Source organism: Vidua macroura, chromosome 5, assembly GCF_024509145.1.
Source record: "Vidua macroura isolate BioBank_ID:100142 chromosome 5, ASM2450914v1, whole genome shotgun sequence".
Taxonomy (NCBI): Eukaryota; Metazoa; Chordata; class Aves; order Passeriformes; family Viduidae; genus Vidua; species Vidua macroura.
Window position 1 is genome coordinate 71,675,206 of NC_071575.1, and position 27,207 is coordinate 71,702,412.

Here is a 27,207-nt window from a genome sequence, read left to right on the forward strand (position 1 = left end):
CCTCCACAGCCACTGACCAGAAACATTCTGTTGCCATTCCGCCGTTTCTCCTGTTTTCTTCACTTTTTGTCCCGTTTGCTTCCCACTTTTTGCTCCTCTCAAAAACTCCTGAAAACTGCACGTCTCCCAAATCCCTCAGCTTCCAAAGATAAGCTGATCTGGAGCTACTTAGGTAGAGCCTATCTCAAATAATGCGCGCTTGTGATACGGAGAGAAATATTTATAAACCATTGAATTCTTCGAATTGGCAGAATCTGGGGTTTATTTAACATTTTCCATGGGCCCATCTGCTGCTGCTGTGCTGCTATCGGTGCAATTATGATTTCATTGATAAGGGGATGGGGGTGTAAATAAATATAGGCAGGGAGGAACTGAGAGGGTTGTTTTTTTTTTTTTTTTTTCAGGTGTTATTTCATAGGGGCTGAGTGCTGCATGCTGATGTTAAAGGGGAAAAATCCAAGGGGAACAAAGCTCTTGGATTCCTCTTCCTGCTCTCCTCACTGGAGTTTCTGTCTGAGGAATATGGCAGAGGTTGGGGTTCCATCTGTGTTCAGCCTTCTCCCCTAAATTCTGTAATTAAATGACATCACAGAGGTTTAAATCCATCAGCTGAAGGCTGGAACATCCCATTAAAATAAAGGAATTTGAAAATCCCCTAATTCCATGGGAAGAGACTCCTTCCACTATCCCAGGTTGCTCCAAGCCCCATCCAACCTGGAACACTCCCAGCTAAAATCAATATATTCTGAAAATGTATTTCTTTACAAGAAAAAGAATCAGCATGATCATAAATTTGGCTGAATAATAAATTATTCACAGCATTCAAGCACTATTAGTTAGAGGAAAAAGATGAAATATGCAGAGGACTAAAGTGATTCACACAGGGCTGGATGAGTTAGGACAAGTATTAGGATTCCTGGTGCAGTTTTTACAGTGCAGGGCAATAAAAATTCATGGAAAAAATCCAAACTGAAACTGCTGCAACATCCATCATATCTATGAAGCTGCATTGCTGTATTGTACACATATTTTTCCTCTCTTTTTGGTAATTGAAAAGAATTGGGAGCTGTAAGGAGAGCGTATAAGGAAACTGAGCACAATTTACAGTGCAGGTGGCCACAAAGGCAGGGTTTATATCAGAAAAACCCACTCATATTTTCTCAGATTGCTGCTAAATGTCTTGGTGGTTCCCAGGATTTATTCCCAGCTCTTTCAGCTTCCCAAGCTCGGAGCTCTGTCATGCCCTGCAGCAATATAAACACAAACATGAGGCTTTATTTGCAGGGAGACTTGTGAATTCAGGCTGGAGGAGTTCCCAACCCTTGGTGCTGTAAAATCCTTGTAACCCAATAAATGTGGGGTTTTGCCAATCCTCTGGAAAACCACGAGCTCTGACTGGCCCTGTGCTTGTGGGATAATAACTGGATTAGGAAGAACTCTTTGATTAACAGTAAAGAGTTAATTAGGCTAACGACTTCCTGGCGCTGTGCCTCTGGAGTGTCCCTTTGGAAAATCCTGAAGTTCTGAGTGTGACCCCCCATCCCACCCCATCCCATCCCACAGGAGTGGGATGGCAGGGCAGGGCAGGGATGAAATCCTGCTAAACCAGCCCATCTGTTCCTATCCTTAATTAGTGTCATTCCTGTCAGGAATGGGAGATTCCCCATCCTTGATGTAATTAAGGACACTGGAGGGTTCCTCTTCCAGTGTGTAATGATGGGAGAGCTCAGAACCCCTGCCAGGGCCTAAAGGGGCTCCAGGAGAGCTGCAGAGGGACTGGGGACAGGACACAGGGAATGGCTCCCACTGCCAGAGGGCAGGGCTGGATGGGATCTTGGGAATTGGGAATTCCTGGCTGGGCTGGAATTGCCAGAGCAGCTGGGGCTGCTCCTGCATCCCTGGAATGTCCAAGGCCAGGTTGGATATTGGGGCTTGGATGGGTTGGGATGATGGAAGGTGTCCCTGCCCATGGCAGGGGTGGAATGAGATGATTTTCCAGACCCCTTCCAACCCAAACCATTCCATGGGGAGTTCCAGATGCTGGGAAGTGCTGTCCACGTGACCTTAACGTGGGAAAGGATGGGACCTGTCCCTTTCCAAAGGGCAGGGGAAGGATGAGGACAATGGCAGGGTCACCACTTCGTGCCTCTCATTATGGGGTGGCAATTCTCTACAACCTCACAAATACCTGAGCAGCCTCTTCCATCTGGATTTGAGAGGAATACTCCTGGTCAATACACTGCAGTGGGGTCTGCTCTGTGTTTGTGTGTAAAGATCATTTCTTGTCACACCAAAACAGCACCCTTTGATCTGATAATCTGTTATTAAGAGCCAGAGCGTGCCTTACTCTGTCCTTCCAGCCCCATTTTCCACAATTCCCTGCTGAAAGAACCAAATCTGCTCCTCGTGTGCCACGTGTCAGCTGTGCACTGTAATTATGGGATAATCAACCTGACACACACATGAACATCCAGTGACATTTCCCAGGGGCAGGAAATCATTTTCCCACTGGCACAAACAGCCCTGGATGTGTTTGTGCTCTTGTTTGCAGCAGCTTTATTAGGTAATGAATTAAGTGTGGTTTGTAAGGATCACTCTGTGGGCAGAAGCCAAGTGTCTGGGCAGGAGACAGCAGCTGTCAGGAATTCCTCATTCCAGGTTTGAGGATCAGGAGTTGGGAAAAAAAAAAAAAAAAAAGTCAGCCACAAATGGGAATTAGTGTAATTAGTTTGATTTGGAATAATGTAACTCCTGGTGTTGAGGCCATTGGAGCAAACGCCTTCACTCTTTGGAGAAGAGGAATGGGATCCCTAATGGAGGCACAGCATCCAATTTGTCCAAATTTTCTGCCTCCAGTAGCACAGGGCTGTTGCAAATCCATGCTCCTCATTAGCCTGGCCCAGACCCTGCATGCCAAATGAGGTGGATGATTCAAGGCAACCCCAGATCCCAGTTTTCCATCTCTTGTTTCCTCTGGAAGCTGATCCTGTTTTCCCCAAACACATCCTGCAAACACCCCTCCTTGTAAAAGGAGCCCGCTGAGCCTTCTGTCAACCCTCCAGAGGAGCAACAAAATCCTGGTGGTGTTTCCTTGCCATAAATTCCTTCATGTGGGAAACCTCCAGTCGTATTTTGAGGCAGAGCTGCAAACTCTGGCTCTGTGGCCAAGGTGTGAATTTATTAATGAGGAGATCCTGGAGCACAGCTGGGTCTTTGATCACTGGTTCTTGCCTTCCTAAATGGCAATATTGGTGTGTCCCCACTGAGCTCAGCTTCTCAGCCAATTAACTAATGAAAGTGATTAGCTTGGAGCTGTGAGTAGGTTAAAGTCACCTGGCTGGATTTGTGATCTCGACCTCAAAAGTGCAGAATTGTAACCCTGGCAGCTCTTTATAAACAGGATCTTTGTGTTCCTGTGCAAATACCTGGAACTGAACACCACAAAATGGTTTAGTTTGGAAGAGACCTTAAAATTCATCCCATGCCATGGGCAGGGACACCTTCCACTATCCCAGGCTGCTCCAAATGCTGTCCAGCCTGGCCTTGGACACTTCCAGGGATTCAGAGCTGCTCTGGAAAACCTGTTTTTTCTCCTCTGTGGTGTTGTGAGCCCAGGGTTGGTGAGAAAGGAAAGTCCTCGTGCTCCCATTGATCCACTGGGGTGTGTGATTCCTGACCTGGGTGTCCTGGAGGAATTTGGGTTGTCTCCACACTTCTGTCATAATTCCATGGGATTGAGTGTGGCTAAAACCAAACTCTTGTGCCCAGGTGGGCAAGAGACCAGCAGCCCCTGGGCTGTGCCAGCCCCAGCGTGGGCACAGCTGCAGGCCAGGGACTGTCCCCTGAGGGACACCCTGGAATTCTGGGGACAGCCCTGGACAGGAGAGCCTGGAAGGGCTGGAGAGTGTCCAGGGAAGGGGAAAAGGAGCTGGGAAGGGTCTGGAGAGGCTGAGGGAGCTGGGAAGGGGCTGAGCCTGGAGCAAAGGAGGCTCAGGGGGGACCTTGTGGCTCTGCACAAGTCCCTGCCAGGAGGGGACAGCCGGGGGGGTCGGGCTGTGCTCCAGGGAACAGGGACAGGAGGAGAGGGAACGGCCTCAGGCTGGGCATGGGGAGGGTCTGGGGGATTTTGGGAAAAATTTTTCCCCAAAAGACTTGTCCAGCCCTGGCACAGCTGTCCTGGCAGAGGTGGAGCCCCCATTCCTGGAGGGATGTCAAAATCCTGTGGATGTGGCACTTGGGGACATGGGCAGTGGTGGCCTTGGCAGGGCTGGGAATGGTTGGACTGGATGGTCTGAGAGGACTTTTCCAACCTGAATGACTCTGTGATTGTCCTGTCCATATTCTCAAGTCAGGCAATAACCTATGGAAATTATTTGGGATTTGTGTTCTTCTACTCCATCCCGTGTGTTTCAGGGTCATACCAACAGTTTTGGGTACATGACTAAAATGTGAAAAAGAGGGTAATTTGATGAAAGAATGAACTTGATGTTGACTGGGATAGAGGGAATTCATGCTCTGCCAGAGATTTCTGAAGTGATGGTGTCTTATTTCTATCTGTTAAATGAAAGGCTTGTCCATAGAATTCTGCTTCTCCAAATTCTTCCATGGACTCCAGTTTTGGAATGTTCAACTGGCTCTCCTGGCCTTTTCTCCACGTTGGATGTTAGAAAATCCAACTGCTGTGAGAGGACAGCCAGAATCACTCCTCACACAGCCCGGGTGGTGCCACAGGCTGTGGTGTCCCTAACAGGACATCTCAGCCTGTCCCAAGTCCTCCTGGAGCTCCACCAAGGCACTCCAGCACTGTCTCCTGGTGGGCTCTGGAGTTACGACCTTAACCTGGATTTCCCTTTGCCCTGGTGTGTTTTTGGGATCGAACTGGCTGTCCCCACTCCGGAGACTCGGGAGTCAGTGGGATGCTAAAGAGGGATTGTGCCACCTGGCCACTGATTTCTTGGAATGTCAGCACGAGGCAGACAGGACTAACTGGAGTCACAGGCACGGACAGTGATGGGGCTCTTTGCTGTCTGATGGTGCAGCCACTCTGATCTGATCCTGGCTCTTGTAGGCTCACAGAATCTGCCCCACCAAATCCAGGGGCTTTGAAACCTCTGGCTGGTCCCAGTTGTTCTTCCAAAGCCATCCCTATATTCCCATTCCAAATCAGAATAAAACAATGGAGTAACCCCCAGTTTGCCCATTTGTAAAGCTGTCACTACAGCTCCTTTATTAACAGAGCCATTTGAAAGATTTATCCTCAGCATATGTTGCTTTTTAAAAGGGGCCAGATTGAGAGCTGGGGGGTTGGAGCACAAAGGACAAGCCACCAGATCCAATCGACACAAAAAAAAAAAAAAAAAAATAATGGGAATAACAAGTTAATTTTTACAGAGCTTTTGTGCTCAGGAGAAAATGTGAAGTTGTGGGGGGTATCATTACATTCCAGTGGTGGTCAACAAACTGAATGTAATGGGACATTAAAGGAAATGGGATTTAATAATAGGAAAAGCTGAAGTTGGTGAACTTCATGTTTCACTTGTTTAATAGGTAGCTCTGTTAACATAATTATTGCCGTGATACCCAAATGTTTTACACACATTTAATGTTGCCTCACACTATTTCTGAGTGATGGGAAGGAATTCCTGTGGAATTGTCGGGATTGTTTAAAATTACAGTGGTTTGAAAGCAGGGCTGGATGATTTTTCTACCCTGCACGGAGCAAAGTAGAGGAGAAACGGTGTTACCTGTTGTGGGGAAGAAAGCCTTGACTTTGTTTTTATGTAACTTTAAAAAAGGAGAAATGGTGGAATCCTCCAGGTTTGGCTTCATGCCCTCTGGGTTCAGATAAAACAAGGACATCACAGACCTTTAGAGAGAGGGATTGATGGAGTAGTTGGGGCATTTATCTTCTGTAGGACTGGATTTAAATTACAAATGGATCTACTAATGGTGATTTAGTCCAGTGCTCATTCTGGGTTATCATCTCCATCTCAGAGCAATCTTGTCACTTGCAGGCAACTTGGCTCCACCTCACTCTAGTTTTGGGTGGGAAATTCAGGGATTCGAGGATGGGAGAGGAGCTGGGTTTGCTCAGTTCTGTATGAAGTGAAGATGTATCAATTATCAGTTTATTTTATTGGTGACAAAGGATGAAGTGGGAGCTCATCAAAGCTGGATTTGAGGCTGAAGGTGAAGCCTGGTGCTGTGCTGGGCTGGACATCCCAGCTCTGCTCTCCCTGGAAAAGCAGCATTTCACATTTCTCAGTTCCTTGGATGTGCACATTTGGGGTTTTTTGGTAATCATCCCATCCCCCCCTGAATTTGGAGCATCTCTGGTTTTGCAAACATTCATTCATGGGGGAAACTCAGGTTCTGTCCACCTGAACACCCCCAAATAGGTCCTCCATAAATGAGGAAGAGACAAAGCAATTCTCTCACAGGTTTCCTGCTTCCAGGTTGATGCTGTAAGGAACCTGCAGCTGTTTTGGGGGATGAAAAGCAGCCTCATGGCATAGAGGGAATGAAGTTGTTTGTTCTCCAGATGAACTCAGAGGCCTCGTGGTGTCCTCAGGAGTCTGTAGGGGGTGAGCAGGGGCAAAGCCTCTCCAAAGGCTCCCTGTGGGTCAGTGTCTGGGTTTGAACAGACAGGTGTCTGCTAAGGAAGGCAGGAGCCTCCCCTGAAACAGAAAATGTAAACCCCCTCCCTCTAAATTATTATAATTTTGAAATTAAGGGGCTATCAGGCAAAGATATGGGAATAGGAATAACAGTTCTTTGCTAGGGAAATTAAAAATACAAATGCAATAGTACAAAAAAGAAAACAACCCACTGCCAGAGTCAGAACAGAGCTGGCAGCCTGTGGGTCAGGGAGGTGGCAGCAGTGCCATTCCATGGGGGCTCAGCCCTCCTGCAGTGCCAGCTGTGCTTCTGCTGGAGCAGGATCCTGGACAAGGCTGGAGTTTTCCTCTGGAGCTCCAGGGCTGCTGGAGATGGGCCTGGGCTCCCTCTGGGAATGCAGTGGGGCAGAAAGCTGCTCCTCTGGGAATGCAGTGGGCAAAGGCTGCTGTGGTGTTGCAGGAGTCAGATTGGATCCAGGTAGGAATGCTTGGCTCCTGCCCTGGGCACAGCATCTCCCCATGGGATGCTGGAATTTTCTCAGCCATGCAGGGACACTCAGTGGCCATGGACAGAAGAGATCTCCTGGAGGGAGGATTGGCTGTGGGAGAGATAAAGAAAAAACTGCCCCATGGACAGCAGAGAACTGCCCCACCTCTGACAGGTGGGGATAGAACACACACCCAGAGCTCTGCTGGAATGCAGCTCCTGGAGGCAGCAAACGTCACCCCCTGTGCTGTCCCTGCTCACCAGGGACAGAGTTTGGGCCCTTTAGGGGCTTGAGTTTTATCAGGTTTAATCTAAAACCTCTGCAAAGATGTGGAGCCAACTGGGGCCATCTGCTGTAAGGGGGTGAAGGCCAACAGCAGTCCCAGGATGGTTTAGGATGGAGAGACCTTAAAGCTCACCCTAAGTGCCACCCTTGCCATGGGCAGGGACACCTCCCACTGTCTCAGGCTGCTCCAACCTGGCCTTGGAATTCCACCCCAGCCCGTCCCCACCCTCCCAGCCAGGAATTCCTTCCCAATCTCCCCATTTACATTCAGCTCAAACCCATTGAGCCATTCCCTAAGTAAAGCAGCCCCATTCCCTTGTCCCACACAATATTTTTCCTGTTTTTTTTTTCCCATTGCCCCGGGCTGTGATGCTCATTCATTTCACAGCCTTCCTCTCACAGTGGCAACTCCGAGTTGTACCGTTTTGTTCCTTTTGGAACTCATTTTCTCCAAGAGGTCCTCGTTCAGATTTCCCCAATTTGGGAAAATCCCACCTGAGGTTTGGCAAAACATGGAATTGCTGCTGATTCCTGAATTTCCATCCTGCCCTCGCAAGAGATGAGAGGATGGAGAGCAGGAGGTCTGAGCATCCATCCAACCACGCCAGAAACTTCCACTGGGTGGGGTCTTGGGATGTTTGGGAAGGGCGAGGGAGCAATCTGAGCTGCAGGGCACGAGGTGAACATTTCTCCACATCGTGAATCTCTAGATATTATTAATTCTGCCTCTACATCTCCTGGTCCCAAATACAAGCCAATATTCCCCTCTGGAGACATCAGAAGAAATTGCACCTTGAGAGAGTCCCGTTACATCAGAAATTTGTGTCCTTCAGGTGGCAGCTGAGCATTAAAGAAACAATATTTTTAGCAGCACTTGAGAGCTAAATTTTAATTTAATTTTTTTTTTTTTTTTTTTTTTGCCAGAGTGTTTGTGGGTGTTTGCAGGGCCTCAGAGACAACAAAACACTGATTTTTCTGTCACACCTGCAGGGGAAGGAGGCATTTCTTACCTCAATCTCATGGCTGAGCAACCACAACACAGAAATCGATTCTTTAAATCTTGTATTTTTTTAGCTGCTGCTAAAAAAGAGAAGTCCTGGCCTCTTTCATCTTCCAGCACTAAAGCTCTCGGCTCTGTGGGGACACAGAACCTTTTTACAGTAACCAAAAGAATTACCTCGAGTAGTTGAGCCTTTTTATGGTTTGGGAATTTGTGTTTGCACAGGGGCAGGACTGAATTTGGTGATTTATCCAAAATAACCCATTAAACTCAGCTTGGGGTTATGGGATCAACTCTGGCTGGTGCTGCCAGGTACTTGTAATTAATTATTAATTAATAATTTAGAGAAAAACACCCCAAATGTAATGTTTGCTGTTAGCAGCAGTCATTCCTCTGGTTGTCACCTTCCTGGATGTTTTCTAGGCTATTTAATATTTTAAAATAGCAGAAAATTAATGCTTTTTGTCTGGTATTTGGTGGTTTTTTGGTCTGGTTTTGCTAATATTTAAAGCACACTTAAAGTAGCAAAACCTCCTTTGAGTCTCCCAGAGCTGTCTACACTTCTTTTGGTGATAATTTTAATTGTAATCACATTTTGGGGTCACCTAGGAAGGATCTTAAACCTTTTTTTCCTCTCTTTAGAGTGACTTTGTACAAAATCAGCTCCATTACCTTGCATGGCCACGATGTTTATCAGCAAGGTGTGAAACATCAATCCTGGGGTGGCTGATCATGGACCAAAATCATTCCCTGCAGTGACGTTTTTAGGCAAAATAATGTGGTTTTTGTTACTTTAGGATCAGATTGGTTGGTCTTCAGTGGCAATGATCCATGGTCCATGAGCTGCCGTGAATTATTTGAATTTAATTGCATTTATTTTCACCACTAGTGTAATGATCAGGATCTTTTGTTCTGCATCTCCAGGCCCTGAAGGGGCTCCAGGAGAGCTGCAGAAGGACTGGGGACAAGGCCTGCAGGGACAGGACACAGGGAATGGCTCCCACTGCCAGAGGGCAGCGATGGATGGGATCTTGGGAATTGGGAATTCCTGGCTGGGCTGGAATTGCCAGAGGAGCTGGGGCTGCCCCTGCATCCCTGGAATGTCCAAGGTTGGACAGGTTTGGAGCAGCCCGGGACAGTGGGAGGTGTCCCTGCCATGGCAGGGGTGGAATGAGAATCTTTCAGGTTTTCTCCAACCCAATTCTTTCCATGATTCCGTTGACCCTCTCCCAAAATTCCCACTGTTGAGGTGAGGTGGCTTCCTGAGTGTGCCATGGACAAGGTGGGATCTTCCAGGTTTCTCTCTTGGTTTAATGTGTCCTCAGACTTCCCAGAACTCGCAATCCTGGGTATTTTATCCCTAATTTCCTTAAATCTGGAAAACCATTTTGGAATTTTTCATTCTGTCAGCAACTGGGATCCAAGGGATTTCTGATGTTTCTTTAATATTTCCTTCCTTTGCAGAAGCTCCACAAAAGGTTCATGCCAGGTACTTGGATGTTTCATGACTAAGGCAGAGAACAGTTCAGGATCACACAAAAATAATATGTAAATTTGGGCTGAATGTCAGAAAAAATTGTCTTAATAAGGTTCTGGAATATTTGATTTTTTTTTCCTGTCGTTCATTTGTTTGAGGAGAGAATTTCAGATATTATTACCATCATCATTAAGGCGAGGAGTCATTGATGCTCTGCAATTCCAATGTCTTCTGTTTCTTTTAATGATGTTTTAGAAGACATCTGAGAACAAGGAGTCAGAAGAAAGCCTTGGGAAGGCAGGAGTTTGTAGGTTTCTAAATCAATCCACGCAGCTTTTTTAGGTTTTATGCTTTTTATCCCACACTTTCAGCTTAGGTAAGACAGTGCTCACAGCCAATTACGTTGTGAGTTAGAATGAATTAAATTTCCTGAAATGAGGAGCTTTTTTTTTTTTTCTTTTTTAATCCAAATGACTGTCATTTACCAAAAGCTACTTCATTTCCCTGAAAGTGCTTTTCTGTCTACGGGGAATGCTTAATTGCAGCCACAAATCACCTCAAATGCTTTTATAAGAGGATAAAACAAGTTGAAAATTGTGCATCATTTTAAAAATGCAGGTTCTGAATTCAGGATAAGGTGCAAATTTCTAATTTTTTTTTTTTCCTCTTGGCTGCTCTGTTGAACAACTCCATCCTCACCGTGACATCTAAAACTTTCCTTCAGAGAAGGGACATTCCTACAAGCCTTTTTTTTTAGGATTTCGGGCAATTCCCAGGAATATCTACAAGTGGCCACGATACAAAATTTGGCGACACCCCTCAATCTGAATTTTTATTCAGATAAAGCGTTTTTGCATTTTGGAGGTGGGACACAATTGGTGGTTCTGAAATCAGGCTGGGAGAGCTGGGAATGTTCCCCTGGAGAAGGGAAGGATCCAGGGAGAGCTTCCAGCACATTCCAGGCCCTGAAGGGGCTCCAGGAGAGCTGCAGAGGGACTGGGGACAAGGCCTGCAGGGACAGGACACAGGGAATGGCTCCCACTGCCAGAGGGCAGCGATGGATGGGATCTTGGGAATTGGGAATTCCTGGCTGGGCTGGAATTGCCAGAGCAGCTGGGGCTGCCCCTGCATCCCTGGAATGTCCAAGGCCAGGCTGGACACTGGGGCTGGAGCAGCCTGGGATGGTGGGAGGTGTCCCTGTCCATGGATGAGGTGGAATAAGAAGATCCTTGAGGTCTCTTCCAGCCCAAACCATTCTGGGATATATACTCGTTTATGGGATAGCTGTGGGTCAAATTGCCTTTTTTTTTTTTTTTTTTTTGACATCTAAAAGTTCCGCACATGGCTTGGACGAGTAACACAACATTTTTGGCGAGGACTCTTAGGATGTATTTTTTTCCATGCTGTTAAACACTTTCTTGTTCTTTATAGAGACTGAATTCTGTTGAAATAAGGCAGCCAGCAGCATTTGAAATTGAAATAAATAAATAGCACAGTGTGTGGCTGTGTCTGCCAGGCAGAAAATAGGGAATATCTGTTGGCTCCTTAATGCCACCCAACATTTCCCATTTCAAACACTCATTTTCAGTTCCTTGTAGTTTGGCTGATCTTTTATTGCCAACTGGGGCTGTTTTTTTTAAAGAAGCATATCTGAGATACTTGTTTTTTTCTGAGAAGGAGGAGAAATTCTGGTTGAATTCTGGTGAGTTTTCCTTTGGCTGGGAATTTCTTACCTCCACATTTCTCAGCAAGAGGAACTGTTGGATAAAGGGCATGGAAAATAACCCCAAATTTGGCTTATTTGGACCCCTTGAAAGAAGTGCAGTGCTCACACTTCTGCTTCATGGTAGCTGAAATTCCCAATGGACACAATTCCAGGCAAAATTCCCAATGGACACAATTCCAGCCAGAGCTCAGCAAGACCAGCCAAAGGCAAGGGCTGGTTCCTGAGTTGACAACTCTCTCCCCTCTTGGTGTTTTTTGGGCTCCCAAATCTGCTTCTCTCTGGTAGAGAAACACAGGATGACCAAGTGGGATCAGGAACCGTGGAAAATAAGAGTTGGTTTTTTTTTTTTTTCACTTATAGCTTTCTTGACTTTAGCTGCAGCTAGCTCTAAATTTTCTGTTCTTTCTGTTTCTAAAGCCTACTTTCCCAGCTTTCTAAAAATCTTTTTGCCTTTTCTAATTCCCACAAACCTTCCCACAAACAGGAGGGGTGTGATGGGATGAGAAGGCAGGAAGCAGAGAACCCTGTGGGACTTTGTGGCAGAAGAGTCACTCTTGGTGTCACATTTATTCAGGTGACATTTAGACTTTGCATCCCTAATTCATGGAATCATGGAATGATTTGGGTTGGAAAGGACCTTAAAGATCACCCAGTTCCAACCTCAACATCTCCCACTGTCCCAGGGTGCTTCAAGCCCCATCCAGCCTGGCACTGGACACTCACAGGGATCCAGGGGCAACTCTCTTTTCTCTTAAATAATAAAAAAAAAATTATTGTTTTCTGTTTTTAATCTGTTCTTAATGGAATTCTGAGTTACTCTCCCAGTCTAGGATATGGAGGGTGCACCAGTGCTGCCATTCAATGTCCCAAAAGGATTCCTGGTGCAAATCTCACTTACACCTGGAACTTTGTGCCTCTTGCTTGAGCCCCCTGGTCCTGTGCCCAGCAGGATTTTGAAGGCTGAAGCTCCAGAGTGGCTGCCTCGGGTGCAGAGCAGTGTGGGACTCACTCTGCCTGCTGGAAATTCGGACAGGCCATCTCTGAACCATGGCAGATCCCAGCAAATGGGATCCCAGTTGTCCTCTGAGGCTGTAAAAAGTAACTTTTCCCACTGGATTATCGAATCCAGGAACTCCTGGGCTGTTCCTGCTGACAGCTACACTCTGACATCCATAGTTTATTTTTCTTTACCTTTTCTCTGCTTCCATTTCCCTCGGCTGAGATCTTTGGGATTAAATGAAGATATCACTGGTTTCCATTCCCATAATCAGTTCATCAAATTATCCTTGAGCATCCCAACTGAAGGTCTCCCATCTGTATCCTCCAGTTCTCCGTGCCCTCCACGGCTTCATTCTTAATAACTTCCTGCTGCTATCGAGTTGAATTCTGCTTCCTAAGCTCCTGATCATTTGTTGTTTATCACAAGTGATGCTGAACACTCACAAATCCCCCTTCAGTCAGTGCTGTCTGGCAGCTCCCTCATAATCCATGATTATTTTATGGTTCCTATCAAGGAAAACAGGGATATGGTTTGATCCTGACCAGCGTTAGGTGAACTCTTATCTTGTCCGTGCCAAGACGTTAAAACTTAATAGGACACATCAAGGAGAAGTCTTCTGGAGATGAAGGCACAGATCTTTAGGAAGGGTCTGGAATGGTGATTAATGCCAGGCACTGGGACACAAAAATTCTTGGTGACAGCATTTCCCAGAACTGACCTTTAGTCTGTGGTGCAGGAGACACTCGGGAACACCATCAGGATGTTGTGGGATGAGGAGTTGCCACTCCTGTTGTAGGTGAGCACATCTGAGCTCTGGTGGTTTGCACGTGGTCATTCTCCCTCTAAAAGGCTTCTTTTACTTGCTTTGGCCATTTCTGAGCATTTTCTGGATTTTAAAAGTTGTTCCTGTCACTTTGCTGGATGATGCTCATTCCCATTGAGCTTATGATCTTCTCCTTCCCACCTCAATGGGGTTTAACAGTAAAATTCACATTTTGGGGGAGTTTTGTGCTCTGTAAATAAACTTATAAAGGAAGAGTCAGAGATTTACTGACAGCCATGAAAGGACACAGTAAATGAGTTCAACACTGTCCCATCAACCCTGGCAATGTCCCCTTAAGGACATGAGTGGTGTCACTCGGAGCTGGTGACATCAGCTCTGATATTTCTGGGATCAGCTCTGTGGAGTCTCTGCTCTCTTCCCAGAAAACTCCACTGTTTCCCTGTTTTTCAAAGCTGATTCCCATTCTCACCCTATGAAATACAGGGAATAAAGCTGCCTGGCTCTGTGATTACCCTCCCTGCAGCATCTCTCCCTTTGGAGAACCAATCTTCCAACTGAGCTCCAAAGAATCCCCCCACAGAAGGTCCAAAGGTGTCACTCCAGACCCACGGAGTCAACAGGGAGAGGATTTAGGGAGAAAAGAGCTCAGACTGGAAAGAAATCATCCATGGGAACTGGCTCTTCAGTCAGTGCTGGGAAGGGAAGCACCTCTTCTGGAGTGAGGAACGTGGAGGTAGAAAATGATGGAAAATTAAGCAGATATAAGGGAATAAGGTCAGTGGTTAGGAATAAAATCGTGGAATCCTTGAGGCTGGAAAAGACCTCTAAGATCATCAAATGCAAGCATTGTTCACCACCAAACCATGTCCTAAGTGCCGCATCCCTGTTTTTTTTGTCAGGGATGATGACTCCACACTTCCCTGCCAGCCTGCTCCACCTCCTGACCACATCTCAGTGCATGAATTATTCCTCATATACAACCTAAACCTTCCTCAGGACAGCATATCTCAATCCATTATGGCTCCTGATACTCAATCCCTAATTGTTTTGAAAGGAATACCAATTCCACTGCCTCAGATGTAGTTAAAGACACGACGAGGTAATTTCTGGAATAAACTCCTCCGTGGTAAACCAGATGGCAGCACAGAAATAAAGAGATTTGAGGGAGATGGCAAACATTTGGTGCTAAAATATTCCCAGAGTCATCCTGCTGCTCTGTGTGCTCAGGAATGGGATCCTGGGATGGAACAATAAAGGGTGATAAAAATACACCAATAACACAGGCATCCATAATGCAGGAGGATAATGGCATCATGCATAGACATTGCTCTTTTTTTCATGTTTTTTCTGGATTTTGAGCTGGAATATTCTGTTGTTCAGTTTAGAGGTGGGGGAACCCACCTGTGGGAATCAAGTGATCACGCCCAGAAGGAAGCTTGGCTTTTTAAAGGGATTTGTGGCATCTTAGATTTTTTAATGGTGATTTTATTTTTATAAGGACATCTTCCCAGCATGTCCCAAATGGAAAAGCCAAATTTTTTAATATAAACATCTTCCCAGCATGTCCCAAATGGAAAAGCCAAAATTTTTAATATAAACATCTTCCCAGCATGTCCTAAATGGAAAAGCGAAGTTTTTTTATACAAACATCATCCCAGCATGTCAGAAATGGAATAAACAAATTTTTTTAACAAACAAACGGGAATTGTGCCTGGGATGTGGATTTTCTCTCATTTTATCTGTCCTTATCTTTAGCAATTTAAGCTTTATCTCACCAGTTGTTTGTAATTTTTTTTTTCCCCTATATCTACCCTGTGGACCTTTCCTCCTCTTCATTCCTCAAGTTGGGACAGTCCATGGTCATTCCCACACTGAAATGCTGGAGAGAAATGTTGCTCTGAAATGTTGGAGTGGCAAAGGCAACGCCAACAAATCTGAAGCATCTCCATGACTTAATTACAAATCGTCCTTTCTGCTTTCCAGGTTCATCCAGGAGATCGAGCTGGCCATGGAGCTGGGCCCAGCCAAGCAGTGCCCGCTGAGGGAGTTCCTCACCATGTACATCAAGAACATCTTCCTCAACCAGGTCCTGGCCGAGATCAACAAAGAGATCGAAGGCGTCACCAAGGCCTCGGATCCCCTGAAGATCCTGGCCAACGCCGACACCATGAAGATCCTGGGAGTGCAGAGGCCTCTGCTGCAGGTAGGAGCTGAGGGACGCCTCAGGACATCTCTGGTTGTCCTTGTCTGGCTGTGACCTGTGGGTGGCTTTAGCTTCCCCAAGCTGGTCATGTCGGGCACCGAGAGCGTCTCCGCTCCGGCCTGCGTCGGCAACTCCCCCAGGCCACCAGACACCCGTGTAATAAAAGCCTCAGCAGAATGATGGCTCTTGGTACAACCCAAGGGCTTATTAAGGAGAAATCCGAGGGTCCAGGCAGGGCAGGAGTGGGTAGAATCCAAGGAGGCAGGGTGGAAGCAGGAGCACAAGCTCTGCCGAAGGGAACCGGTGGCAAAGAGCCAGGACCGGGGCAGGGCTCAGGGTGTATCAGTGAGGGGAGGTGGAAAGGGTCAGGATACAAATCATCCAGTGGGGACACGAGTCAGGAGAGGAGATGGAGTGGGGTGACTTGACCTGTACCCATGGGGAATCGAGGAGGGAGTGATTTTCCAGGGAGGACTAAAGGGGGAACAGGGGATGCAGTATTTTCTAGAACAGGGGAGTGAACGCCTGGTGATTGACAGCCATCCCTTTGCCTGAAAAAGCGAGGAATCGTGTGAAGTTGCACCAGCCTCTGTGTTAAATGATGGTGCTTTCCCACGGCATCCCGGCCCTGTCTTCCCCATGGCCTTCTCCCACAGTGACCTGGTTGTGTATCCGATAAGGAAAAATGTGGAGCTGCTCTGAGGGCTGGAGCCAGCCTGGGAGAGCTGGGAATGCTCCCCTGGAGAGGAGAAGGATCCAGGGAGAGCTTCCAGCACATTCCAGGCCCTAAAGGGGCTCCAGGAGAGCTGCAGAGGGACTGGGGACAAGGCCTGCAGGGACAGGACACAGGGAATGGCTCCCACTGCCAGAGGGCAGGCATGGATGGGATCTTGGGAATTAGGAATATTTTCATGTTTGTCTCCCTGAGAAGTTCTGGGGACACCTGCCACTCACAGAACTGTGCCATCAGGCTGAATACACATTCCAAGCTCCCAGGAGGAGCAGGGATGGGATCCAATCCTCCCAGGCACGTTGGTGATTGATGTGGAGCCCCACGGCTCCCTCCATCAGAAAAAAAGCTGTGAGGGACTTGGGTTGCAGGTGGAGTGTTTGTAGAAGTCTCCTTTGAAACACCTTTTTTAAACTCCAGTGTGGAGCAGTGAGAAAAGCAGCAAGTTGTCACCCCAACTCCATGGGGAGCAGGACAGTGTGGAATCCCACCCCAAAATTCTGGATTTCATGTGTTGCCTGGCACTGCAAGGAATGAGCTGACCCTGGCTGATGGTCATGTCAAGCTCTTTTAATCCTTTGAAGTTATTCCCTCTTTCCTGGGAAATCCTCTCATCAGGGATGGATAATACTGGCAGAGTCCTTAGGAAGCAGCACCTTCATCCCAAGATTTATGTGGCCATTTTCTATCCCAGTTTAGAGCTGTAAAACACAGGGATATTACAATGCCATGCAATAATAGGAATAACTGTATTATTGTTACCATTTCCAGAATTTTTGATGGATTAATGGTCACTAACTCTGTGCCTGTCTGGGAGCAGCAGGGCTGGGATGGTCCTTGCACAACCAAAACAAAATCAAATTCTAGAATAGCATTTCCAGAAGTCCCTAGAGGGGGAACATCTTCTTTAGAAAGGGGCCAAAATTCTCTTTGCAGGAGCTGAAATGATACTTTGGAGCTGCACAGAATCCCTGGATTTTTTCCTTCCCAAGCTTTACCAACCTTAATATGGATAAAGTATTTTTTGTGGATCGTGGCTTCATTTCACATGAAAATGTATTCTATAATATCAATATATTTCCTTAAAGTTCGTTCAGGGTTGAACACTCAGACTGGCTTGGAATTTTCTCGTCCAGTTCCTACAATTTGCTTCTCTTGATGGATGGAAATTATTTTGAACTGGAATTATTCTTGGTCAAACTGTCTGTGGTCAGGAGGTCTCCTTGTTCCCGACATTAGAGAAGGGTAATTCTCTGAATAGAGAAGAAAAATTGCTGCCTCTTTGAACCAACTCATCCAAATAGCTCCCTAAAACAATCCTATTGATTTTCCATTAAAGGAAAAAAAAAAAAAGGCTGTTTCTGGAGTCTTTTCCCCCATCACCTCATGGATATGATGGAAATGTGGTGAATGATGATCTCCCCCAGTTTTTTTTTTTTTTGCTGTCCGTGGGTTCCTGGTTTAACCATCCCACTCTGTGCTATCCCAAAGATCTCTCTGAAGCCTCTCCAGCTGTGATTGGGACTGGGGAATTTATCAGCCCCACCCCCGGCTGATAAAGCTGCTTTGGGATCACTATCAGCACATGTTTGAGCTGAATTAGGTGGGAGATAAGAGCTTTTCAAGCGCTGCCTCCCCACAGATGAATCACCCATCCCTGTAAAGATTATCCTTTAAAAAAAAAAAAAAAAAATTGTCCTCTCTAAATATTCCATTTTAGCGCCTTGTTTTCCATTCTTCCCTCCTCAAATGTAAAACACTTGAAACTCTTTTCCTTTGCAGAGCGAGACTGAATCACCGTGAAACTCATTTGTCTCAAAATTATTCAGCATTAAATTTCAGGCTGTAATTGTTTAAATCGATCCTAAATTAGGCTACAAGTGCCTCGACAGCTTCTTGCAGCCTGTTCTTGTAGGGTTCTCAACGAGGTGATAAATCTTCCCACCCAGGTGGTCACTGGCCTTAAAAACCTGTTTCTCCATCTCCAAAAAAATGCAAATTGCTTCGCTCTGGAGCAGCAGAGTGGGATTTTTCCTCTCCTTCAAAGCCTCTGTTGTTTCTTATCTCAGCATAGTGTGGATGATGCTCTTGATACTTTTCTGGCCAAACTCCAGCAGCTGAAAATCCAAAAAAAAAAAAAAAAAAAAAAAAACCTCCTTAAAAAAGTCAGGCTGTGCAGGTGTTTTGGAGGATAACGACTTGCTGGAGCCAATTTACCACAGCACCCACTCCAAGCATGGAGTCACCCACCTGTGGCTTTCCAAGGAGACATCCCTGAGAGCTTCTGGAATGTTTTCTTCCCATCAAATGAGTGGTTATTAAGGAGAAGGATGGTCCCAGCTAGCAGCTTTAGATGGCTCACCAATGCTGATGGCTCCACGCTTTGATGGAGGCTGGATGTTATTATTTATTATTGTAAACAAATTAATTGTCTTTCCAGGCTGGCTCCCTGCCAGCAGCATCCATTAAGGGGCAGGCATGGCTGATCCATGGGGGTTTTTCCCATTCAAGGATCATTTTAAAGCAATTTTAATGGTTCTGAGCCTCATACTTCAACTTTGTTTTTTGCAGTGGCGTGGTGTTACAACCAAGATGTTTTCAGCCCTTGTTTATGTGTCTCACATCAAGAGGGTAAAACCCACTGACTGCAGAATTTGTGCTAAATGTCCTTTTCTAGCTTAAAATGAGAGACAAAATTATCTTTTGGTGGGAGCCTGACTCTCCCTGTTGCTTCCAGTGTTTCTTCAGATAATTTCTCCTCTGGGGCGGGGGAACATTCAGTGCAGTTCCTGCCTTTTGTGGAAGCTTTCAGAAGGCTCCTGTGTAAGTCAGCTGCAGATATGCGAGTTCTCCACCGAGGAGTTCTGAGCTGCACAAAAGCAATTGCTTTAGGCAGAACGTCAGGGTTTTACTTTATTTTAGAAACTCAGCTTTCACTGGCACGTTCAGTGCGTCCCAGGGCAGGGGAGTTGCGTGTGGACATTTTCAAGCGGTGCCCCCGGCAGGCAGAATTATTTTAGAATTATTTTCGTCCTCTTCAGATCTGCAGAAGCGGAGTCGCGCTTCGCAAACCACCCCACAGATGTGAGTCACGTCTGACCTGAAGGGAACAGCCCCGTGTTTGAGGTCTCTGGATCCCCTTAATCCCTGAAATCACTGGATGCCTCTTCCGTGTCGTGCGTCGGGAACTGGATAACCCTCGTTTGCTCAGTGATGAATCATTAAATTGTGGGATATTTTGGCTTGAAAGAGACCTTTAAAGTGTTGGAAGGGAGTTTTAAAGGCCGTGAGCAGGGACATCTTCCACAATCCTTGCTCCAAGCCTTATCCAACCTGGCCTGGAGCATTTCCACTGAGGGTTGGGTGCAAAATGTTGATGCTGGTGCTCTCTGAGGCCACCGATGTGTTTTGTTCTCCTCAGCAGGACTCTGCCATATGAGGGAGGTGAGGCCCTGGCACAGGGTGCCCAGAGAAGCTGGGGCTGCCCCTGGATCCCTGGAAGTGTCCAAGGCCAGGCTGGACAGGGCTTGGAGCAGCCTGGGATGGTGGAAGGTCCCTGCCCATGGCAGGGGGTGGAATGGGGTGGGCTTTAAAGTCTCTTCCAACCCAAACCATCCTGGGAGTCCATGAAGGGACCTCACCCTCACTCTGCCATGTGCAGCTTATTTTCAGTGCCAGCTCATCAGGTACTCCCTAGACCCATAAAACCACTAAAACTTCCTTGTAATTTACTTTATTTTCTTTTCTTCCCCCCTTTTGCATTCAGTTTTTCCTCAGAAGTTGTGAGTAAACCAAACATATCTGCCCCCAGCCTCCATCCCAGGCCTTAATTGATTATTTTAATTACCCAGAGAGCCCGCCAGGCTCCCTCAGCAGCAGCACTGCTCTCATAAATCCTCATTTTGCCTCACAGGGCTGGTGTCAGACCCAGCCCCCGTTACCTCCCTGGCCAGAGGAGAAGCCTTTTAGCCTGGCCACCCTCCTGCTTGTTTGAAGCTCCAGCTGCACTTTCCTCATTTGCAAACTCATTAAGAATCCCTGGCAGCAGAGCAGGGCCCTGGGATGCTGAGGCAGAGCAGCTTCTCCTCACTGCTGAAAATCCGGTGTGAAGTCACAGATCCAAGTGCCACAGGAGTGACACTCACCCAATTTTCCCTTTTTCCTCCAGCTCCTTTTTCCCCCCCCCCAGGATTTCTGAAATTTTAAACCAGTGCTTTGCCTTCGCCGGGGTTGTTTTGGTGATGGATGAGCTGGGATTTCAGGAGGAAGCTGGAAAGGCAAAGTCTGATAAACTTCATTTAAAGGAAGCTGTATTGCTCCATCACCAGCATTCCTCCAGGAATGTCTTCCACAGAATCCCAGGATGGTTTGGGGCAGAAGGGACCTTAAAGCCCATCCAGTGCCACCCCCTGGCACTTTCCACCACCCCATTTTGCTCCAAGCCCTGGCCTTGGACACTTCCAAGGCTGGGACATCAAAAACTTCTCTGGGAAACCTGGTTCTTCCATATCTCTCTTTTCCCTAGGAAAGTTTAATATTTGCTGTTCCAGAGGTTTAATTTGGGGCCTTGGTTGGGCTGGGCTCTCTGCACCCATCAGCTGAAGTTTGGGTAACCCTCTCACATCACAGATATTTTTCCCTTCCCTCTGCTTGGGATTTAAATCCCAAATCCAGCCTGGAACAGTCTGCCATGAAACACTTGATGGATGGCTCCAGGAGAAGAAACTTCCCTGTGTTCTTGCCAGGCTCCTCCAAAATCCCATTATTTTTCTTCCCTCGCATTTTGAAGCCTGGGCCCGTTTCATTGAGGAAGAATAACTCTCATTCCCAGGTTTTGAAATGTTTTTCCTAATCACAAGTGCTGCATGAGAGGAGCCATCACATTTTGAATAATTGATGGCTACTTTATTGAGTTGTCAGCACTAATTCATCCTCCTTTTGAAGTGCTGAAATGTTCAAAGAAGTCATCCTTTCACAACATGATCATTTTTTCGAGGAAAAGTTCATTTTTATAATATTTTTTTTTTCCTTTTTCCCTCCCCCACTGTGGAATGTAATTGTAGCTGAGAGGGAGGGATGAGGCACCTTCCAGCACCCTCTAAAATGCCTTTATTCCTCCTTTGGCTGCTCATTTCTCTGCCTCCCTCCTCTCGCAGAGGTTTAATTATACCTGTTTTAAAAGAGCATTTTGAAATATGACACCCAGCTCTGCCGAGGAACAAAAGAGACATTAATCTATTGTTGAAAGGGAAGGTGAAAAGCTCTTTTTTTTCTGTGTGGCAGGGGCTGCCCCTCCCTGACAAGCAGCGTTCAGTGGGGGTAGCTGGGATTTTGGAGGCAGTGATTTGTCAACAGGAGAATTATAAAAGGAACAACAAAGTGGGAATGCTGCCATTCCGCTGGAATGTTCCTCCTGGCACCGAGGTTTTTCTCTCTACCTCTGGAATCTTCCTCCTGAAGTGGATGAACTTTGCAGCTGGGAGGTTCATAGCGCTCTAATTTACATCTGAAAGAACTGAGGGAAGGCACTAAATTAAAAGTTTCCCCTCCTGGTTTTAATCTGTAAATAGAGCCTTTCCATGAAAATAAAATAAAATAAAATAAAATAAAATAAAATAAAATAAAATAAAATAAAATAAAATAAAACAAAACAAAGTATAACAGTTTCCCTCACACACACAAAGCTATCAGAACCATTTTTTTTTTTTTTTTTTTTTTACAAATGATCTGCTTTTTGTGCTGGAATTTTTGCTTTGTGTGAGCTACAGTGTAGAAGAGGGACAAGCTTTTCCCTCTCACCATGAAGCTGTACCAGGTGTGGTCATCCTGGGGCTGATCCAGGATTTCATTGGGATAAGCTCATTAATTAAAATATTTAAGGACTTTGTTTCTGTAAAGAAAACTGCTACAGGGTGTGAAAATCGAGGAAATGCTACAACTCTACAGGAGAGCCCTGGCCAGGGCTGGTTTAATTAATTAATTAATTCTCTGTTTAACTCTATTTTTTTATCATTTAGGGGTGGTGTCAAACATGGTGTTGAGTGACAGGTTGAACTCTCGTTGGGCATTCCCTGTTTAATTCCTGCTCTGTCATCTTCTATCACAAAAATTAAAAAATACTAATCCTTGTCCTCCCAATTAGCAAAGAAATGTTGGGGATGCTCCATATCCCTGGAAGTGTCCAAGGCCAGCTTGGAGCAGCCTGGGATAGTGGAAGGTGTCCCTCCCATGGCAGGGAGGCAGAACTGGATGATCTCTCATTTCCCTTCCAACCCAAATCCCTCTGGGATTCCACGACCCATTTTCCTGGAATATGAACTGCCAAAATGTGCAGGAGCTGGGGTTTTAGAGCTCCAAGTGCTGGACAAGTCATGGACCTGAAAATAAAAACTCAGTGGGAATAATTTGGGCTGTCCCTTGATTTGTTTTGATCAAAAACCTTGTGTCTTGCTCTGGAATTTCAGTTTATTGTTTTTCTCAAGTACTGGACCAACAAAACCTTTTTTGAGGTCGATATTGATTTAGCAGAAAGCTGAGCTGTTTTTCAGAGGACTCGGGTTTATCACAAGCCATTTCCAACTTCTTCTCACCCAGAGTGATCTTAGCAAGGATGGTTTGGAAGGACTCGGGATCCAGCAGCCAGGAATGCTTTACTTTTGTGGGAACAGAGCTGCTCAGCACCACCTCGAGCATTTGACCTCACTTTTATACCCTGAGGTCTCCAGAAAATTCTCTTTGAATTCCTCTGAATTCTCTCTAAATGCTCAGCTCTGAATTCCTGTTGGTGAGGGAAGGGCTCCTGGGACATGAGTGAGTGGGGCATGGAGGTGAGGATGGGATTTGTGTGACTCGGGGTGAAAAATCCTCCCTTTTCACACAGGGTGCTCTGTGCCACTGCCGTGATTCTGCTGAGGGACAGGAGCTTGTGAAAGCAGTTTAGCCAAAAAAAAAAAAAAAAAAAGACTTTCAAAAGGGTATTTAATTGGCTCTTCACTTGGAGAGAGTTCAGGAAACTCCTTTTGGGAAGTTGATGTAGCCACATGCCTCAGCCACCTCTGTACTGCTGAAGTGGAAGAAGATCTGTAAATACAGATTGACTTCGTGTTGCACCAACCAGTGAATATTTAAAATTCCTCTTTCCTCCCCGAAAATTCCCCTTTTTTATGCCCAATGATGAACCCAAATTGTCTGTTTCCCAGATGGGATGATTATCCCATTTCTCCAACACTTCCCTGTTGGGTGCACGTTCCTCATCAGGCCGCGTGTTTTCCTGGATAAGACAGGAAATGTTTTTTCTACATAGGTATAAAACAAAAAGCAGTACCTGAGTAGTATCCTGGTAGTAACTGAGTAGTAACATGGTAGTAACTCAGCTAGTCCAGTTTGCTCCTTCTGTGTGAAACTGAGTGAAATTTACTGCCATTAATTGCAACAACATCGGAGATGAATTCCCACCATTCCACCCGCGGGAGATTAATTTCTCCTCGGGTCTCTTTGCGTTCCAAGGGCTCTCCCATGAGCGATCTTGAGTGCCACCTGCCTTTCCAATAAAGCCTGGGATTCATCCACGAACATGGCAACAAACATGACAACAAACGTGACAAGATTCCAGAGACAAAACGATCTCCACTCCGAGTTAATTCCCCTTTCCCAGCAGGGCTGCGCGGTGACCCCGCTGCGTTTGGAAGCGCTGCTGTTTGGTTAATAGATGAATGTTTTGTGTGGATGGCTCCATCCCAGCCAAGTTTTGGCTGCCTCGCCTTCCCCACTGAATGCCTGCATGGATTTGTCCGCAGGACAATCACGCGAGCGTCGTTAGCCGCGGGAAAACAACGGGCGGTAAAACAAAGCGCTCCTTCCCCGCCATCCGTAACTGCCTGGGAGGCCTCTCGGAGATGCTCTGGCTGCTGGGAAGGGGAGATGGCTCTGTCAGGAAATGATGCACAAATTCCACGTGGGAAGGGAAGATCCATGGCCCCATCCAGCCCATTTTCCAAGCGGGATTGCTCGTTACGGCGCTGGCCGGGGATTGAACTGCAGCGCCGCCATTATCAGACATCTCCTGTAATGAGCTGACCCAGTGGGTTTTTCACTTCCCAGTTTGATGTCTTTTATTCTTTATTCCTCCTAAAATGTGGGTTTTTTTGGGGGGAAAAGACAACTTCTTTTCCATGCTGCTTTTTTGCTGGGTTTTGGGAGTGGGGTTTTGCCGTCGCACGGTGCTTTGCGATGACAGAAATCCTGGGTTAGGAGCAGGTGGTTGCTAAAATGCTGAGTAGTTCCTTGGATTCCCAGCTCAGGGAGTGGAAACACTCAGTGCTTAGTGTAGGAAACTGTGAAGTGCAGCTGTTTCGTTTTGGTTTGGGTTTTGGATTAATGGGCAGGTCTTTGGGAAAATCGTGATGAAAATAGTTGGGATCTGAAGGAAGCAAAGGTGTCCTTGATGTGTGATTCAGGATTTATCTTTACTGCAAGGCATGGAGGGGCAGGACACAGGGAATGGCTTCCCACTGCCAGAGGGAAGGGATGGAGGGGATATTGGGAATTAGGAATTCCTGGCTGGGATGGTAGGGAGGGGCTGGAATGAAATTCCCAGAGCAGCTGTGGCTGCCCCTGCATCCCTGGAAGTGTCCAAGGCCAGGCTGGACATTGGGGCTTGGAGCAGCCTGGGATGGTGGAAGGTGTCCCTGCCCATGGATGGGGTAGCATTTGGATGTGCTTGAAGGTTCCTTGGAACCCAAACGATTCTGGGATTGCTTTGGGACTATCTCTGTCCCGTCTATGAGATTCCCAGAAAATCACACAATCCTTGTGACTGGAAAAGTCCTCCAGCACCATCAGCTCCAACCTCTGCCCAATCCCCACCTTGTCCCCCGAGCACTGATTGTCACGTCCAGGCCTTCCTTGGACACCCTCAGGGATGGAAACTCCACCACAAGTCCAAGTGATCCCATTTCCACGCTGCTTTAAACTGGTGTGGCAGAGCTTTCCTAGCGGAGAAGGTCAGTCTGAAAGGGAAAGTGCCCTGCAGGCCTCTGGCATTTTCCAAATCCATCCCTAGAAATTCCAGAAATTTCATTTCCATTCCAAAAATTGGGCCATTGGAAATCCATTCCAGGAATTGGGCTACATCCTCACACCATGGCTCCTCCTTGGAATCATCTTCCTTTGGGAATGGCCCCACCCTTGGACCTGTCACCAGGTGGGGCCTGAGGCAAGAAGAGACAACAGAAGGAGAACAGAGTGGGTTAAAAATGTTCCAATTTGGCTCCCAGCCCACGGGGGGCTTGTAATTCCTGCTTGTTGTAATTCCTGCTTCTCCTGGCAGGAATCAAAGGCTGGTGTTGCCTGTTCTCCCATCTCCCCAGCTCCGAGTCTGTCATTCCCACGTCTCTGGGGGCTTGGGGTGGTCACTGAGGTTTGATGAATTCCATGTTAACACGAGCTGTCGGATCCTGGGAGCAGCCTCCACGCACGAGGAATTTCCAAGTAATCCTTTGGAGGCATCCAGGGACAGAGCTGTGATCTCCTCGGGCTTTGATGTGTGGAGCACGAGGCTGAATTTATTGAATAAATCACCAGTGATGCTGGCACGTGCAGCTTCCCTGAGTTTTCTCCTGTCTGTGCTTTATGGGGGCAGGAATGAGGCTGGATTTTCCCTTTTGGGATGTGCAAAGATCCCCTGAAGCACCCTTCAGTTGATCAATTCAACCTCTGCTCATGCCACGATCCAAAAATGCAAAATTTGCTTTTTTTTTTTCTTTTTTTTTTTTTTGTAGATAAAAAAAAAAAGTGAACCAAGAGAATAAGTGAAATTACAGATTTTTTTGTTTTTGTAATCTGCTTCATTTTGCAGGAAACAAGGCAATTCTCTTCATAGCTTCCAGCTTGGGAAAATCTGCATAATGCCAAGGGTTCCATAAAATTAAAAATTGTCATATTTGGATTCTATTCTTGTGTGGAGACCTTGAGTCCATCACCTCCCATTCCCAAGTGGTTTTGCTTTTTGAGTCATTCCTGGGAGGAGGAGCAGGGAGGAGCCCTCAGGGTTCTGCCTGGAGGTGCTTGGGAGGCCCCTCCTTGCATTGGGATTTCTCCATCCCAGCACTGCATTTGTTTGAAATCCTTTGGAATCAAAGGAGGTGGAGATTGGGAATTCCAATGTCTTGCTTGTCTTGGAGTTCAGTTGTTCCAGCACTGGCCTGTGCAATAAAATATTGAAATTCAAGTCCTGCTGAACAAACAATCTGAGAGAAAAATTTTTCTCCTTCCTATCCTTTTCCTAACCAATTCCTGTCTTTCCAGTGGTTTTATGTATAAATTGCATTCCAGCACTGGGATGTTCTAATGGAAATGTGAAAAATTTTGCCCATTCTGTTGAGAAACACCTGAAGAACCAAATTGTCACCCTCTGGCCACCTCTGGCCTCTTGTGTGGAAATTCCCCTTGGAAAAAATTTTCTCCTTCAAATTTAAGACCAGCCTTAGCCCTGCATAAAATCAATGCACAGAAAACAAAACTGTGAATTTACCTGCCAATCATGGGATTGGCAATCCCTTTGGGATGCCTCAGAGGGATGAATCCATAGCAAGGCCTCTGCTCTGCCCCCATGTTTGCTTTGGTGAACAAAGAATTCTTCATTAATTAGAGCTGGGTTAACAAAGGGTGAGACAGAAATGTGAATTTTGGTGCTGAAAGGTGAATTTTGATGCATAAAGGTGAGGTTTGAGTATCTTTTGGGATCCCCTTTATAGCAAAATGTCACTGCTGGTGACACTGGCCTGGTCACTCTGCGTTCTCTCACCTCTGCAAATGAGACTTTTAGACACTTATGCCAAAATCTGACAAATTGGCTTCTAATTTCAATGAAATGACATCTTTGTGAGCCCAGGAGCTC

General features: G+C 46.4%; 1 protein-coding gene across 2 annotated transcripts in view; it reads left to right on the forward strand.

The window, feature by feature from the left end:
• EXOC4 (exocyst complex component 4) overlaps positions 1 to 27,207 on the forward strand; it is a 308,957-nt gene that overhangs the window by 217,345 nt on the left and 64,405 nt on the right. For both annotated transcript variants that reach the window (XM_053978844.1, XM_053978843.1), the window contains exon 11: positions 15,361 to 15,580. In XM_053978844.1, the coding sequence (XP_053834819.1) occupies positions 15,361 to 15,580 (220 nt within the window). The remainder of the gene's footprint in view (positions 1 to 15,360; positions 15,581 to 27,207) is intronic.